The sequence below is a fragment of the Gossypium raimondii genome, chromosome 3, assembly GCF_025698545.1.
Source record: "Gossypium raimondii isolate GPD5lz chromosome 3, ASM2569854v1, whole genome shotgun sequence".
NCBI classification, from domain to species: Eukaryota; Viridiplantae; Streptophyta; class Magnoliopsida; order Malvales; family Malvaceae; genus Gossypium; species Gossypium raimondii.
Window position 1 is genome coordinate 55362834 of NC_068567.1, and position 16479 is coordinate 55379312.

The following is a 16479-nucleotide window of genomic DNA, read 5'->3' on the forward strand; positions in this document are numbered from 1 at the left end:
TATCACAAATAGAAATGCCGAATCAAGACATGCCAATTTCACAAAATATACCACATACCAAAAAAATGTCACACACACAAGACCAATTTGTTTCTTATCAATTCGGGTAGCAAAATTAACCACAAGAATCATACTAATTTCATATGCTTTGTATTATGCCAAAACGTCACTTATAAAGTCAATTTGTTTTCATCCATTTAGCAAACAAAACCTACTAATTAAAAGATCATTATTTACCAATTGAAACCATACCTAACTAATCAATTCACATTCAATACAGACTCATCATTTCACTTCAAACCAAGCCAAGTTATAAAAATCATATTTAGCGTTTCTCATTGCCGAAACATATGATCAAACACCACAAACATATATGCTATGTATTAAGCTTATCAACTTGAACTAATTTATAAGACATTCATATCATTACTCAACTAAGTCATATAACCAAAACACCATTCTTACTAACATATCCATAATTACACCTCATTTATGTCAAAATACCATTTATCAAATTCACCGCAAAATGAACATAACACATAATGCTTCCATAGCAAACCAAACATTTCCAACTCAAGCCATATCTCATAGCCTGATCAAACCCAAAATTCATACCACATTCACTAACATAAGTGACCATATAATTCAACTTATAAACTAGCTTATACATGCCATATTTACATAAGTTCCAAAAGTACCCAATATCGTCTGGATAGTGTGATAGCAAGTCTCCGACCTCGTCCGAAATCGAGCTAGCTTCTGAAATCTATAAGACATATGAAAAATGAACGGAATAAGCATTAAACTTAGTAAGCCCGTATAATATAACATTAAACTTACCAATTTAACATTTAAGCATTAAAGCAATTAAAACCAACTCATTTGTCCACAAAGCCTATTCACATCACCATTCACAAATTAGTCATTTTACATCTATATATTTATCCTTTCATAAGAATGAAACCAAACATATAACATTCTTTTGACATCCAAATTCATTCCTCAATTCATATAAATCATATAACTCTTATATTATATAATCTTTACAAAACATATCGGTATAACACCCGTTGAACCTACGAAAATATCAAGGGATACTCGGGTGATACACACTAAGTGTATAGATCAGAAATCCATCAATTCATCATCACTTACGCTCTTTCGAGCCATGATCGGTATGCTTTTCCTAAGCTGGTAAACGGTAAGCTCTATCGAGCTGAACGGTAAGCTCTGTAGAGCTGAAACGGTAAGCTCATACAAGCTGTGGTGAGTCCGCAACAAATGCCGGAGCTCGACCAAATGATAACCCTAGTGACATGTCACTTGTATCCTACGACTTTCTACTATTCAAACGGGACTCGGTACTTATTCGGAGTAATTAACTAATAGGAAATTCAATTTAATATTTCAATACACATTCATACAAATATTCAATTCAACCATTTAAAATATATAACAAGTTCGATTCTAATTATACGAACTTACCTCGTATTTGCTCGGATACTTTTGTCTACCCGTCTAACTTTTGTTTCCCCCGATCAAGTTTCGGTATTTGTTTATCTTGATCTATATAAATTCAAATTTAACCCATTTATTCACCAAATCATTCAATTCAATCCATATACATATATTTTGGCCTTTTTACAAAATAACCCTCATATTTTCACATTTTGACACTTTAGTCCCTAATTCACAAAATCACAAAATATACAAAATTTCTTTATACTTATACTTAGTTCAATACTCATGTATTCCATACAAACCCATATCTTTCATTTATTCACTTTTTTAACCACAAAATTTCTATCTTTTGCAATTTAATCCTTAATGCTCATTTTTGTCAAAATTCTCTTTATAAAACTTGTATATCTATTAACAACCATCAATAATCTAGCAAGAAACTTCAAAATACACATGTATTCAACAATAGAATATTTCAAAATCATCAATAATTTCAGAAATTAAGGCACGAGCTAGCTAGATTAAGCTGTAACGAGCTCAAAAACGTAGAAATCATTAAAAACGGGACGAAAACCGTGCCTTAATTGATAATCTATGCTTGAATGAATGCAAAAGCCCTAAAATTACTTCTTTCTCTTGTTAAAAACAGCATGAATAAGATGAATGAACCATTATGCCATTTTTGTTTTAATTAATTTTAACTTAAATACCATTTTACAAAATTAACCTTATAAAGTCAACATGGAAATCACATTTTATAGCCCATAACCTTCCATCCATATCACTCATGGTATATTTACCATGCAAGGACTCCTACTATTAATTCTATAGTCATTTAAATCATTTAACTAATAGAACTCATATTTTACGCGTTATGCGATTTAGTCCTTTTTACCGAATTAACCATTTAATCGGTAAAATTTCTTTACGAAATTTTCACACAGTAATTCTTTCATGCTGTAAAACTTATTAAAATAATAAAATAAATATTTTGACTCGGTTAAGTGGTCCCAAAACCATTGTTCCGATCAGACTCAAAAACGGGATATTACAACTCTCCACCCTATAGGGATTTTCGTCCCCAAAATTCTTACCGGTAAACAGATTAGGGTACTATTTTCGCATAGCTTCCTCGGGTTCCCACGTAGCTTCCTTTATCCCGTGTTTATGCCAAAGAACCTTCACAAGTGCTATACATTTATTTCTCAATTCTTTGATTTCTCGGTCCAAAATTTTGACCAGTTCTTCGTTATACGATAAAGCTGACTGTATTTCCACATCAACGGGAGAGATCATTTGTAATGGATCAGATCGATATCGATGTAGCATCGAAACATGAAAAATATTATGTATCTTTTCAAGTTCAGACGGTAATGATAGTCGATATGCTACAGACCCTATTCTTACAACAATTTCTTACGGCCCGATGAATTGCGGACTTAACTTTCTTTTACGGCCGAAACGGAAAATTTTCTTCCACAATGACACTTTCAAGAATACTCGATCTCTGATCTAAAACTCTACTTCTTTACGTTTCAAATCTGCGTATGATTTCTGTCTATCCGAAGCTGCTTTGAACTGTCTCGAATCACTTTCACTTTTTCTTCGGTTTCTCTGACCAATTCAGCCCCGTGAATCTTTTTCTCACTCAATTCTATCCAGTATAATGGTGTCTGACATTTAAGACCATATAAAGCTTCGTATAGAGCCATTTTCAAACTCGTTTGGAAGCTATTGTTATATGCAAATTCAATCAGAGGCAAGTGTTTCTCCCAGTTACCTTCAAATTCAAGTATGCAACAACGCAACATATCCTCAAGTATCTGTATAACTCTTTCGGGCTGACCGTCAGTCTGAGGATGAAAAGCTATACTGAAATTCAACTTCGTTCCCAGAACTTCTTGTAATTTCTTCCAGAATTTTGATGTGAATCTCGGATCTTTATCAGAGATAATAGACAACGGTACACCGTGTAATCGTACAATCTCAGATAAGTACAATTCAGTAATCTATCCAGAGAGTAATCTGTACATACCGGTATGAAACTGACTCGACTCCCTTACAGTTAAATCGAACATCGCCTTCAATGTTCCAAAATTAAATGAAGAATTACGAAACTTCCCTATTTAAGTGTGGAAAAAAATGTACATTGAAGTTGACCCATTCTTTGCTCTTTTTGAAGCATCAACAACTCGTTCTATTAAAGTGTGGTACTTACGACACAAAAAAGAAGAAAAATAAAAGCAAAAAAAAAAACAAGGAAAAATTTAACTAAGTATAGTCCAAGAATTAATTTTGCAGTCACATCTATCCCTCTTGTCCTTATGTTTTTACAAATAAGTCCAAGAACAACAAGAATTCAATGAGAAAAAAAATTCAAATAACAAATTAAAATGATCTCACCAAATTTCCTTGAGTGCCTATGAAAATTGTTGACAATGTGGTCATGCTTTTTCTTAGTTCTTGTAAGGGATAATATAATTTTGGCCATTGAATTTGACAACTAAGTCCACTTTGATACGTATACTTTTTTTTTTGTTCACTTGTTCACTTTGGTAACTAAACTTGGCAACTAGATCCATTTTGATTCCTGAACTTAGATTCTGTCAAGATTTGATGATGCGACCAGTGTTCTTGGAACATGACTGAATTGGTTGGTAGGACTGATAAAATCAAGAACCGATCGATATACTATCCAAACAAAGTGGTTGAACAGACTAACTCGAAAATTGCTCGAAATCGATAAAAACAAAAAACTGGGACAAAAATAATAATTAAACATGTTGAACCAATTTAATAGATTTTTTAAAAAAATTTAATTAATTATTTAGTTATTATCAATCTAGCAGTTGAACAATCAAAACGATTGCATCGAAAACCAATGGGCTGATCGATTTAACTGTTGGTTTGGTTATTTGAGTATTGTATGTAACACTATAAGATTATACCATGTCATCACTTGAAATTATATATATTTTTTAATTTTTAAGTGATGATGTGATACAATATTAGGGCTCCTTTGGATGCCAACGCAGTATAGTGCGTTGAATTTTTTCCCCTTTATTATCAATCTCACTACACTGGACTGGACTTTGGACAGCCTTTGGATGTGTTGCCTTGCAGCACAGTGAGGAGTTCTCACGCACTAGACAACCTTAAAGTCGACCGGTGGTAAAAGCTCGATTAGGTGTAGTCAAGCGAGACATTTTAGAAGACAATAATACACTTACTTTAATTTATTAATTTACCATTTTATCCTTAGATGTTAAACTAATTTCTTTCCCAATCTTATTTATTTTCAGATTTGGGAACAAAACAACAGTTTCTCCCTTTTTCTTACTGGTTTGTCCCTCATTTTTGCTGGTTTCTCCCCTCTTTTTTGCTTTGTTCTCATTTGTGGGAGCTTAGGATTTTTTTTTCTTCAATCAAACTAACAAGTTAGAGATATCTTGTGTTTTTTCCCTCTATTTTCTCATGCTCAACATTTACCCTTTTTCTCAATTAACAGGGGAAGTCTACATTAATTAGTGCAATCACGGATAGTAATCAGATAGTGATGCAAGGTATATTTATTCTTTAAAACAGTTTTTCCTCGAAGCTAAATTCTTTATTAAAAGTAAAAGGATGGATGTTTTTACCTAATTGGAGGCAATGGCTTTGTGCAGATTGTTTGCAACATTGGATGGTTGGTTAAAAAGTGTTGTTCTTCCTTCAGGGTGAGATGGTTTGCTGTCACTCACTGTTATTATTGTTGTTATTGTTATTGTTTTTCTTTTGAGTAGTCTGGTTCTAAATGATATACTGACCTTATCCCATAGGCAGCAACATTTTATCTTTTGATCTTTGGACCTATAATTTAGCATGCTTTACACACTATTTAGTAATATTCTTACTAACTATAATTTTAAGTCATACACAATGAAATTACCTAAACATCTAAACTCAAAAACATTATAACTTAAAGCTTGTAGGGCACAAACCAAATTTTCAAGGCTTTTAACACTTGCTTAAGCAAAGAAAAAACACAAACAAATACATGTAATTATTCCCGATAACGATCAAATTATACAATAGATTCAAAGTTAGAATAGAAAAAAGTGAAAGGAACTCGAAAATAGTACCTCAAAGGAACTAGGATAGGAGTCAAATGGAGTCTCCCCTACTTCAATAGCATCAGTCTCCATTCAATATATATATCCTTGACTATATATAAACAAAGAACACTAGTCAAGTAATTAAACAGATCAAAAACTGCAAACAAGCTATAAATGATAAAAATTGCAAACCAATTAATCTAGGAAGAAGGAGATTTAATTCATTGACCTGAAATCCAACTGTCTTCTCAAAGGTAGTAATCTTATGCACAAATCCAAAAGCTGAAAAATACCTGCATTATTAAGTCCTTTAGAAAGATGAATGGAAAATAAATCAAGTAAAAGAACTACAAAAAGTCATTACAACCTATAATTTCCACTAACAAATCTGCCAGAAAATAAGGAATGGAGATAACTTCAACATACCAGGTCTTAAGCAACGAGACAGAAATAATAGAACATATTAACAGAATACACCTTAACAATTGCAGTGATGCATTTCAGTTTTTCTAATGATGTTAACAAAAATTATAGAACATGTAAAATCTATGAGTTTGCCGAAGTACTTGAATGAAGTAAAGCATAAAAAGAAAAAGGATGAAAAAATTGACCTATATGTGCTGAGAATCCTCAAATCTTAAAAAAAAAAACAAAAGCTAACAAAGGTATAAAAGATTTTACCCGAGCATAGAAGTAAACCACCATGGCACAAGTAATTCTAAAAAATTCAAGAAATAAATTATACCATACCAAGTAGCAAAATGAGCCAACATAGCATCTTAATCCATGAAATTTTTAATATGACATAAGAAAAGAAATGTTGAAGAAACAAAGTGGCTGACAAATGATACTAAGGAACATAAAGTCATGGTAAAATAGTATGAGAAAAGAATTGAGGAAATTATTTTAAAAGAAAGAGGGAAAAAAACAAGAAAAAAACCGAACCTTGGTATGAGGCCAAAGTTGATCAGGAGACACATGCATTGTGCAACCTTCTTTACCCGATTCCCACTCCACAACAAAGCGAGCTAAGACACCTGATCCAAAGCAAAACCACAAACTCAACAATCCTACTGCCTCGATTCCGAAAGACCTCATCATATGTTCTGATAACTTATCGACAATTTTGATCAAACTATTTGCTGTAATACCTCATATTGCTCCATGTTAAAAATGTGTTTGACTTCCAAGTAATAAAGTCAGGGAAATCAATATTCATGAATCATTCTCAAAAGGTAGAGATGCAAAAGAATATACAGTAATGTCTAACAAACGGAAAATGTACTATCTGTCTAGATGTTAAAATTCTGAGCAAAGAATCTCGGTAAATTATAAGACAAAAGCATCATTGAAAGAACCAAACTTCACCGTACCACAATTTATGATTAAAATGTAAATCAAAATTGAACATATTATAACACTGAAAAAGTTGGAGTGCCCTTTGCACAAGAATACAGGTAGAAAAGAGAGCTAATCTAAAATATGATAGGAGCAATTGTAAGACAACAACGTTGAAAAAAGCTTAAAATACATAAATTTCATGTTAGCATCTTGTATAAAAGCCTTGTTTTAGGCACCATCAAGCTAAATTATTTACTCCAATCCTGAATAGCAGCTCAGCACAGAAGCCATTTTCATTTGCATTAAGGTTAATTGGCTGATGTGAGCTTTCTAAGAAAACATCAAAAGCAGTTGAACAGGAAAAAAAGATGAAGAGAACAGTGGGAAAAAAAGAAAGAAAGGAAGTATTTGAGTGAAGTAGAAGTGATAATTTATGCACCACAAAGTTATCAGCTTAAAATCAAGATTTTATTCACATAGAAAAAACAAAACAAAATAAAAATAAAAACTGCAATAATAGCCTAAGAAAGAACCAAAAATCAGTAACCAAGTCAGAGATAATGCACATTATAAGTAATCTTCCTCCCAACTTAACAGCACCCAGGAAAAATAAAATAAAGGAATAAAAATTGCAATCCCTCATCAAGAAGCCAACTTTCTTGATAAAAAAAATCAAGAAAGCACAGAGCTTGGAAAAGGGAAAATGCAACTTTTATGCATGAAGGGGGAAAAACCCAATGAACAGTAAAGAAAGAAGAAAGGAAATCTACAGATTCAGGGAAAAAAGAGGACTGTTCAATGTACCTGAGTGTAGTAGTGATAAAGGGTGTGGAAGTTGTTGATCCAAAGAGATCACAAGGTGAATCTAGATTTACACATTTGAGCAAAAGCTAAAAAAAAAAATGGTTTGGGACTTTGATCGGTGGAAGAGGGGAAATGGGAGGAGGGCACGGTGGAAGAGGGGAATCGATGGAAGAAGGGAGATGGGAATGGAGAAATTGCATTGTATTTGTGTATTTTAAAAATAAAAATATATATGTAGTGTATTTTAAAAATAAAAAATATATGTAGTGTATTTTTAAAATAAAAAATATATGTAGTGTATTTTAAAAATAAAAAAAATATATGTAGTTTATTTTAAAAATAAAAATATATGTAGTGTATTTTAAAATAAAAATATATGTATTGTATTTTAAAAATAAAAAATATATGTAGTGTATTTTAAAAATAATAAAAAATATATGTAGTGTATTTTAAAAATAAAAAATATATGTAGTGTATTTTAAAAAAATATGTAGTTTATTTTAAAATAAAAAATATATATGTAGTGTATTTTAAAATAAAAAATATATGTAGTGTATTTTAAAATAAAAATATATATGTATTGTATTTTAAAATAAAAAAATATATGTAGTGTATTTTAAAATAAAAAATATATGTAGTGTATTTTAAAAATAAAAATATATGTAGTGTATTTTAAAAATAAAAATATATATATGTAGTGTATTTTAAAAATAAAAATATATGTAGTGTATTTTAAAATAAAAAATATATGTAGTGTATTTTAAAATAAAAATATATATATGTAGTGTATTTTAAAAATAAAAATATATGTAGTGTATTTTAAAAATAAAAAATATATGTAGTGTATTTTAAAAATAAAAAAATATATGTAGTGTATTTTAAAATAAAAAATATATGTAGTGTATTTTAAAATAAAAATATATATAGTGTATTTTAAAAATAAAATATATGTAGTGTATTTTAAAAATAAAAATATATGTAGTGTATTTTAAAAATAAAAAATATATGTAGTGTATTCGGTTTATTCGAATTACTTGAAGCATGAAGATCCAATATTTTTCTTGAAAGATACTAATTTTGAACTTAAATCATGATAATAAAAAATTATGGGATTTGTTAAACAAATTAGGGAATTACCTTTCTTGTGAAGATATAGAACAACCCCAAATGTGCAGAGAACTTGAACCAGTTGAATCAAAGACTCTATTTTTAAGCAAAAAATAAAAAATAAACACAACCAAATTTAAACGAAAAAAATTATAAAGAAGAGAATTTCAAGCCAAAAAAAGTAAAATTCATGCAGCTCTACCATAGATGACTAAAGTGAAAAGAAAAAAATAGTTCAAGTAAAGCTTTAAAGATGAATAAAGAAAACAATAGTTCAAGTAAAGCTTTAAAGATGAACAAATCGATTGCATAATCTTCTTGCTTACAAAAAAAAAATAGCTTTTCATATCCTCATTATTGTTTACCATAGATCTTTGAGAATTTTTTCTTTAGTGTTCATCTTATGGCTTTCATCCATTCGCGACGTATTGTTCTTATTTTTTATGAAAGTATATTATTATATCTAATTATATATTTATGGTTTTATGTCGGTTGACATTTAAAATCAAAATAATAATAGATGGTAAAGACACGAAATTTTTTGGAGGGAGATAGTACCTTAGCAACAAAAGTTGTTTGGGGTGATGAGCTGACGTTGATATTTTGTGAGCTTTGTGTGAATGAAGTCAATGCTGGTAATAGACCGACAACTCATCTAAACTCAAAAGGATGGGAAAATGTCATTGCTCTTTTTCAAGCAAAAACACAAAAAAATTATGGAAAACCTCAATTGAAAAATAAGTGGGATACATTAAAAAAGGAATGGAGGTTATGGAGGGAGTTGCTTAAGGAATCTACAGGTATTGGATGGTGTCCATCTAAAAAGACGGTCGATGCTACGGAAGAATGGTGGGCTACAAAAATACAGGTTAGTGTTAACTTTATCATTATTTTAATACATAAAGTTTATTGAAATTAATAATTTACAATTATAAAAATCTTAGTATAACATTTAACATTTAACACGTTACGTAGGAAAATCCTGATTTTAAAAGATTTAAGAAGAAAGGAATTGAACCACGATTGAATGAGTTAATGTGGCAAATGTTTGCTGGTATTGTAGCCACTGGAGAGAACGCATGGGCACCTTCATCTGGTGTTCTTCCAAGTGGGGTTCCTATGGGAGATAATGCACCTAATGAGGGTTTTGGTGATTCAGATGAACATAGTAACGAGAATAAAGGTATTCCTCCTGATGAGGTACCATCAAACCCTTCTCATGAAATTCCTAATCGAAGAAAGCAAACATTTGGGGATGTACACGGTAAAGGAAAAAAAATCAAGTTCAAGTAGAAAATCATCAAGAAATACATTAACTACTCAGATTGAGAAATTGTGTGAGAGTATGGCTAGTCCAAGGAAGTCAGTGAATGAAATTATTTTTCCTCACTCTCAATATACTATTTCAAATGCAATGGATGCTTTGCGTGCTTTGGGAGATGAAATTCCAAAAAAAGATGAATTGTACTATTTTGCCACCAAAATGTTCCAAATACCGGTGAATCGAGAAGTGTTTTTGAACTTAGATCCAGATGATAGGGTTTGGCGGCTTCGATGTGAGTATGCTGAACAAAATCCAATTGCATCATTTTCGTCCTTGGTAGCAACATCCTCATTTCCCTTCCAACCATACCATCAACCACCTCCTCCATAAGCTCCTTAGAATTATTATTGTAATATAACTATACTACTTTTTTTATATGTAAAACTAATGTATGATACTTTTTTTATTTGATATTTTTATGCTATGCTTTTAATCAAGTTTCTGTGTTGTATAGAATGTCAAGAAATATTAATTTATTTTCATTTGATTACTTTTTCAGGTTATGGATGAATTTAACAATATGTATAATAGTTTTGATATGAATTATAATACCTCTGAATTAAGTAAAGAAGCTCAACGAAGAATAGCCACAATTGTTACCCAAGTTGAGCACAACAATTATCACGAAGAGGAAGAATATGTGTTAAGCAGTGTATTGGTACACCATGAAACTTATTTCACTATGCAACTGCGTATGGATTCAAATTATACAGGTCAAATGTGGGTGGACGAAGTATTAAATGGGCACGATGATCGTTGCATAATTAGTTTTAGGATGCCAAAAAATATATTTCACAGCTTGTTGCATGATTTGCAAACAAATTATGGCTTAAAGAATGGGAAAGTATCGGCGATGGAGAAGTTAGCATTATCATTGTACATTCTTGGAAATAGAGAATCAAATTCAAATGCAACAGAGCGATTTCAACGATCTGGGGAAACTGTTAGTAGAATTTTTACTGATATGTTGCATATATTTGCTCGAATGGGAATAGACACGATTAAACCCATTGAAGGTCAATTCGAGGAAGTACCGAACCATATTCGACATGATACAAGATATTGGCCTCACTTTAAGGTAAAATTTACACAATCTTTATATTTTTAAAGCATAAATTATTTCTAACTTTTATCTCATTACTTGTATTTATTTTAAAGGATTGTATTGGGGCCATAGATGGAACACACATAAAAGCATGCATTTCGCCTTCTTGTCAAATACCTTATATCGAACGGAAAGGTGAACCAACTCAAAATATTATGGCAATTTGTGACTTCAACATGTGCTTTATTTTTACAGTTCCTGGTTGGGAAGGAACAGCACATGATAGTAGAATTTTTTTGCAAGCACTTAGAAAGCAAGAGTTAAAGTTTCCACACCTCCACCAAAGTTGAACTTTAATTTTTAATTACTTTTACATAAAAATATTAAAATTTTAATTTATTTTTAAACTTGATATTATGTTTTACTTTTTGTAGGAAAATATTATCTTGTGGATTCAGGATATCCACAAATGACAGGTTTTCTAGGTCCATATAGGGGGAACGATATCATTTACCTGATTTTCGTCGAGGTAATCATCAAGTATCTGTAAAAAAAGAAATCTTTAATCATGCCTATTCTTCGTTACGCTCTGTGATTGAACGAACATTTGGAGTGTGGAAAAAAAATGGACAATATTAAGAGACATTCTAAGTTATTCATTCGACAAGCAAATTTTAATAGTTCTTACATCAATGGTTTTGCATAATTACATTCGAAGACATGCTTGGTCAAATGATGAGGATTTTCAAGAATTTGAGAATATACCCGACATGTCAGTCTCTTCAAGCCAGTTTGACAGAGGTGAATCGAGTTCTTCTAACAGAGAAAGTGACCTTGAAATCACGATGTTAAGGGAAACCATTGCAACTAGTTTAATGAATCCATATTTGTAAAAACATTTTGTATCATAACCTAATTTCTAGTAATAATGAAACTTGTTATGTCTTATGTTACTATATTTTTTTAATTAAAAATCATCCGTTTAGATACTTCAAAATTTGATCCAAGTATAATGTTACTATTTGTGAAAATAATATTTATCATTGTTATAAAAATATTTAACTATAAAAATTAAAATAATTATCATTTTATCTAATAAATAATTTAAATTAATTATATAATTCATTAAAATATTGGAAGATACATTTTAATATTTTATTAAATGAATTTATAAATTCACATATTTTAATAATTTTTAAAAAGTAAAATAATTTTAAAAACTTCTATTATATATCAATTCTAATCTGATGTCCTTAATAGTCATTTTTGATTCTCACCTCACCGCTACAGCTACGTTTGAATCCAAACACACACTCCACCATTGTTTCTAATCTCACCGCTACAGTATCCAATCTCACCGCTACAGTAACTAATCTCACCGCCATTACTGTTTTTAACGTCACCGGAGGTAAACACACCGCTCATCCAAACTAGCTCTTAGAGTGCCACATCATTAAATTTTTATATTTTTTATGTTCAGAGACCAAAATGAATTTAGTTGCTAAATTTAGATGCAAAGTGAATTAAAATGTACAATTATTAAAATATATTTAATTGTCAAGTTTAGGGATAAAAAGTATTCTCCTTTTTATAAAGTTGGATTTAATTTACCCCAAAAAGGATATTCTGCTTGAGATGTTCATGAGTTAAACGGTTTGCTAAAGTCGATCGACTGATTTAATTAGGCCAAATTTAGATTTAGATTTTTAATCTTGATTTGCTTTGACCTATTTTACTAATTAAAATAATAAATAATAAATAATATTTATATTTATAAATAAATTTAAATAAAAATATTTTATTATTATTTTTTAAGTAACTTTTTTATAAAACCAAAACTTGATCCGACAAAACTTGATCCGACTTGTAAACATATCTATGAATGGATGGTGAGAAAAAACCTTATATGAGACTTGACTCGAGGATTGGGTGTGATGCCCTCCGACGAAGTTACCCACTCTTCTCTAACTTGCTCGCTCTTTATGAATGCTAGTAGAATGTTGGAAAATCTTTCATATGAATTTTTACTTTGTTTTTCATTGCGTTAAAGAACTGAAATATTTTTCTCAAAGATGTAAATTTTATCATCATAATTCCTTAGCCATCCCTGATTTCATATCAATTACGATTTTCTGTACGTTGTTTAAATTGCTGCCGAAAAGATTAAGGAGGTTCATAGGTAGCAAAGACAATTAGAAGAGCTTACCCAAAAAGATACGAGATTGTAAGTAATAGGTATTTCTGAATTGCTGCAACGTGAAGAAGCAAAACTCGATTTGCATCTTGTTACTCCATTAAAGAAAATATTTTCTTATCATTTTTAAGATGAAGACATGGAATGAAAGCCTGCATTATATTGAATGATTGCTTACAGGACAGAACCAATTCCTAGGAAAGTTATCTATCTCTTCCCTCCACATTTTTTGATATCCTGTGATTTCTCATCATTTCTCCTTTTCTTTCTCCTCAAGTTGTCACACAAGAATGCTTTCTCTAGCTGCTCCACCCTTTGAGTCAACGCACTCAACATCCGAGTTTGCATTTCGTTCCTCTCAGACAATGTCTCCATCATCCTCACCATCTTCTCATTCTCCTCCGTTATCCTCTCTAACATCTCCTTTCTCCTTTCCTCCACGCCTTCCTTCCCGTTATCAGGCTGCCACGTTCCATTTTCGCCTTCTACCTCGTGATTGGCAAACGAATCACTTTGACTCTCATTGCTACTCTCCTCCTCATTCCCTTGGACCGCAACAGCAACAGTTCCTTCCGCTTCACTCAAATTAAGCACACATTCTACATCTTCTGTTGCTTCCTCATGATTTTCTGACTCTAAAGTTTGATTGCAGTTATCAGAAAAATGGATAATACCTTGATTTTGGTCAATTACTTCCGCATTATTGCCGGAATCCAAGGACTGGTCACCAGAAATAATGGCGTCAACCATCTCTTGTAACGCAATCGCCTTTTTAATAACGGATTTCCTGAAATCCCTAACACACGAATCCACTCCTTCAACAGAATCCAATTTGAAAAGCAAGCTCATTAGATTCTCGTTCACTTTCAATCTCTGCTTTGGATCATTCCGAATCAAATCCGCTGTCTCTGTCTTGGAAACACTACGCTCGATGTCATTCACTTGCTCCCTTATTGCCATGATCTTCTTCACGTTTTTTCTTACCAGAAATCCCCGAAACACCTTCTGGATCTTGATTGCTGAGTCGGACCTGCCCCGCTCCGAACCAACGAAGTGGACGGGGATGGATACCATCTTGGGCTTAAGAGACTGAGGCTGCGACGCCTCGGGCATGACCTTAACCGGGATCCCTCTAAAGCTTCTCCCATAGTGAGGGCGAAACGACGAATCCCATGGATTTTGGGCAAAAGGGAAGTCCATTAGTCGGCTTTTGATGGAATTGACAGAATTTTCTTGTTGCTTGTTTAACACCTGGTGATTAAACGTAAAATTGGGAGAAACTTTTTGAGATGTGTTGATAAGACAATGAGGAGGCAAAGAAATATATAGGAGAACATGGGATATTTAATTCCAGGGATCCAGAAGGAAAAAGGTCGGATCTGGAAGTTGCTGGAACATTCTGGTCAGAGTTTTTCATTGTTCCTTCTATGATAAGCGGGTGAGATTTTTTCTTTTTGGTGGAGGAGCAGCTGAGGTTTTGGGTCCTTCTCGATTCTTCTATTTGACCGCTCCCACATCGGCAGTTGCGCCTGTTTGTTTGAATGAGTTAAATTTTCCATTTTATTTATCCATTTTAAGTTAATATTACTTTAGGTTATTTATTTAAAAATTAAAAAAAATATAAAAAATCTTATCACTCGTGTAAAAATAATATACCGTAAATAATAAAAAATATGATTTCGAACTAATTAATAGTAATACATCAAATATGTATGATATTAAAATTAAATTAAATTAAATTAAATTTTGAGTAAAACGAAATTTAAACATAAAATACATCATATTAAGAATATTAAATTAATATAATTATTTATCATTATTTTGTTTTCAATTCTTAGTTGGTGTTTGAAAGAAACTAGGTAAAAATAGAGAAGATTGTAGAACAAATCTATTTTCAATTTAATTCTTTCTTTACTTAATCCAATCACAAGCCAAATGAATATATTTATAGGAAGAAAATAACCTCCTTGCTTAACTACTTAGCTTTTTTTTTTTTTAGAGCAAATCTATTTTCAATTTAATTCTTTCTGTTTACTTAATCCAATCACAAGCCAAATGAATATATTTATAGGAAGAAAATAACTTCCTTGCTTAATTATAACAGGCAGTTAAGGTCAGCTGAGTTGTTAGCTAAGTAGTTAAGCAAGGAAGTTATTTTCTTCCTATAAATATATTCATTTGGCTTGTGATTGGATTAAGTAAACAAAAAGAATTAAATTGAAAATAGATTTGTTCTACAATCTTCTCTATTTTTACCTAGTTTCTTTCATGGTATCAGTCGCTAGGCGTTCTTAATCATGGCCACGACAAATTCTGTTGCCTCAGACTCTGTTGAATTGAATGGCTCGGTCTTTGCTGCTGATCGAGTGGTGAACTCATTCCCTCGGCATGAGGTTGTGAAACTTGAAGAAGGGATGTTTCTTCAGTGGAAGCAACAGGTTCGATTTATTGTTAACGGATATGATTTGTTTGGTTTTCTTGATGGATCTATATCTGCGCCGTCGAGATTTGTGCAAGCATCGGACGGTGCTCTTGTACTCAATCCGGCGGCATCTGTGTTTCAACAACAGGACAACCTCCTCACTTCGTGGCTTCTCTCCACCATAAGCTCACCTATTTTGTCATCTTTTATGGATGTGCAATCGGCATCTGAGGTATGGACCACGACTTTGGCGATGTTCACAGCCGATACGATCTTCGACAGTCAAGGTTGCGTCATGAACTTCACTCCCTCAAGAAAGGGAGTCTGTCGATCTGTAACAGCCCGATTCTGGGCCTAGTCCGAATAGTGGTTTCGGGACCACAAATCCGACGAGGGAAAATATGGTTATTCTTATATTTTTATGGTCTATAATTTCACGGAAAATTTTCGTAAAAATTTCGTTCGAAAATTTCAATGTTTGGGCACTCAATTTAGTCAAAAGGACTAAATTGTAAAAAGTGCAAAAGTTGAGTTCTACAGGTTAGAAGTGTCTAATTGTTATGAAATTATAAGTTGGGGGTCCTTATGTGGTAATTAGACCATTAGTGGTTGATGGACAAAAATAGACATAAGAAATGGGTGAAATAGATTTTTTTTAAGTGGGGGCATTTTAGTCATTTGGTAATA

The 16479-nt window shown here is 31.8% G+C and overlaps 1 protein-coding gene and 1 long non-coding RNA gene across 3 annotated transcripts; both read right to left on the reverse strand.

The window, feature by feature from the left end:
• Window positions 1-444: 444 nt before the first annotated feature.
• LOC105794791 (uncharacterized) lies at window positions 445-7899 on the reverse strand. 2 transcript variants are annotated; one of them, XR_008194554.1, is made up of 6 exons: window positions 7701-7899; window positions 6501-6592; window positions 5785-5848; window positions 5583-5664; window positions 1486-1566; window positions 445-766 (listed from the first exon to the last, which is right to left on the reverse strand). It is a non-coding gene; the product is annotated as an uncharacterized LOC105794791 (long non-coding RNA). The 2 variants fall into 2 exon arrangements; XR_008194555.1 differs by lacking the exon at window positions 1486-1566.
• Window positions 7900-13422: 5523 nt separating this feature from the next.
• LOC105794789 (BAG family molecular chaperone regulator 6) lies at window positions 13423-14876 on the reverse strand. The gene has a single exon (XM_012624111.2). It carries the CDS (start codon window positions 14568-14570, stop codon window positions 13578-13580), a length of 993 nt encoding a protein of 330 aa, XP_012479565.1. The 5' UTR covers window positions 14571-14876; the 3' UTR covers window positions 13423-13577.
• Window positions 14877-16479: the final 1603 nt, after the last annotated feature.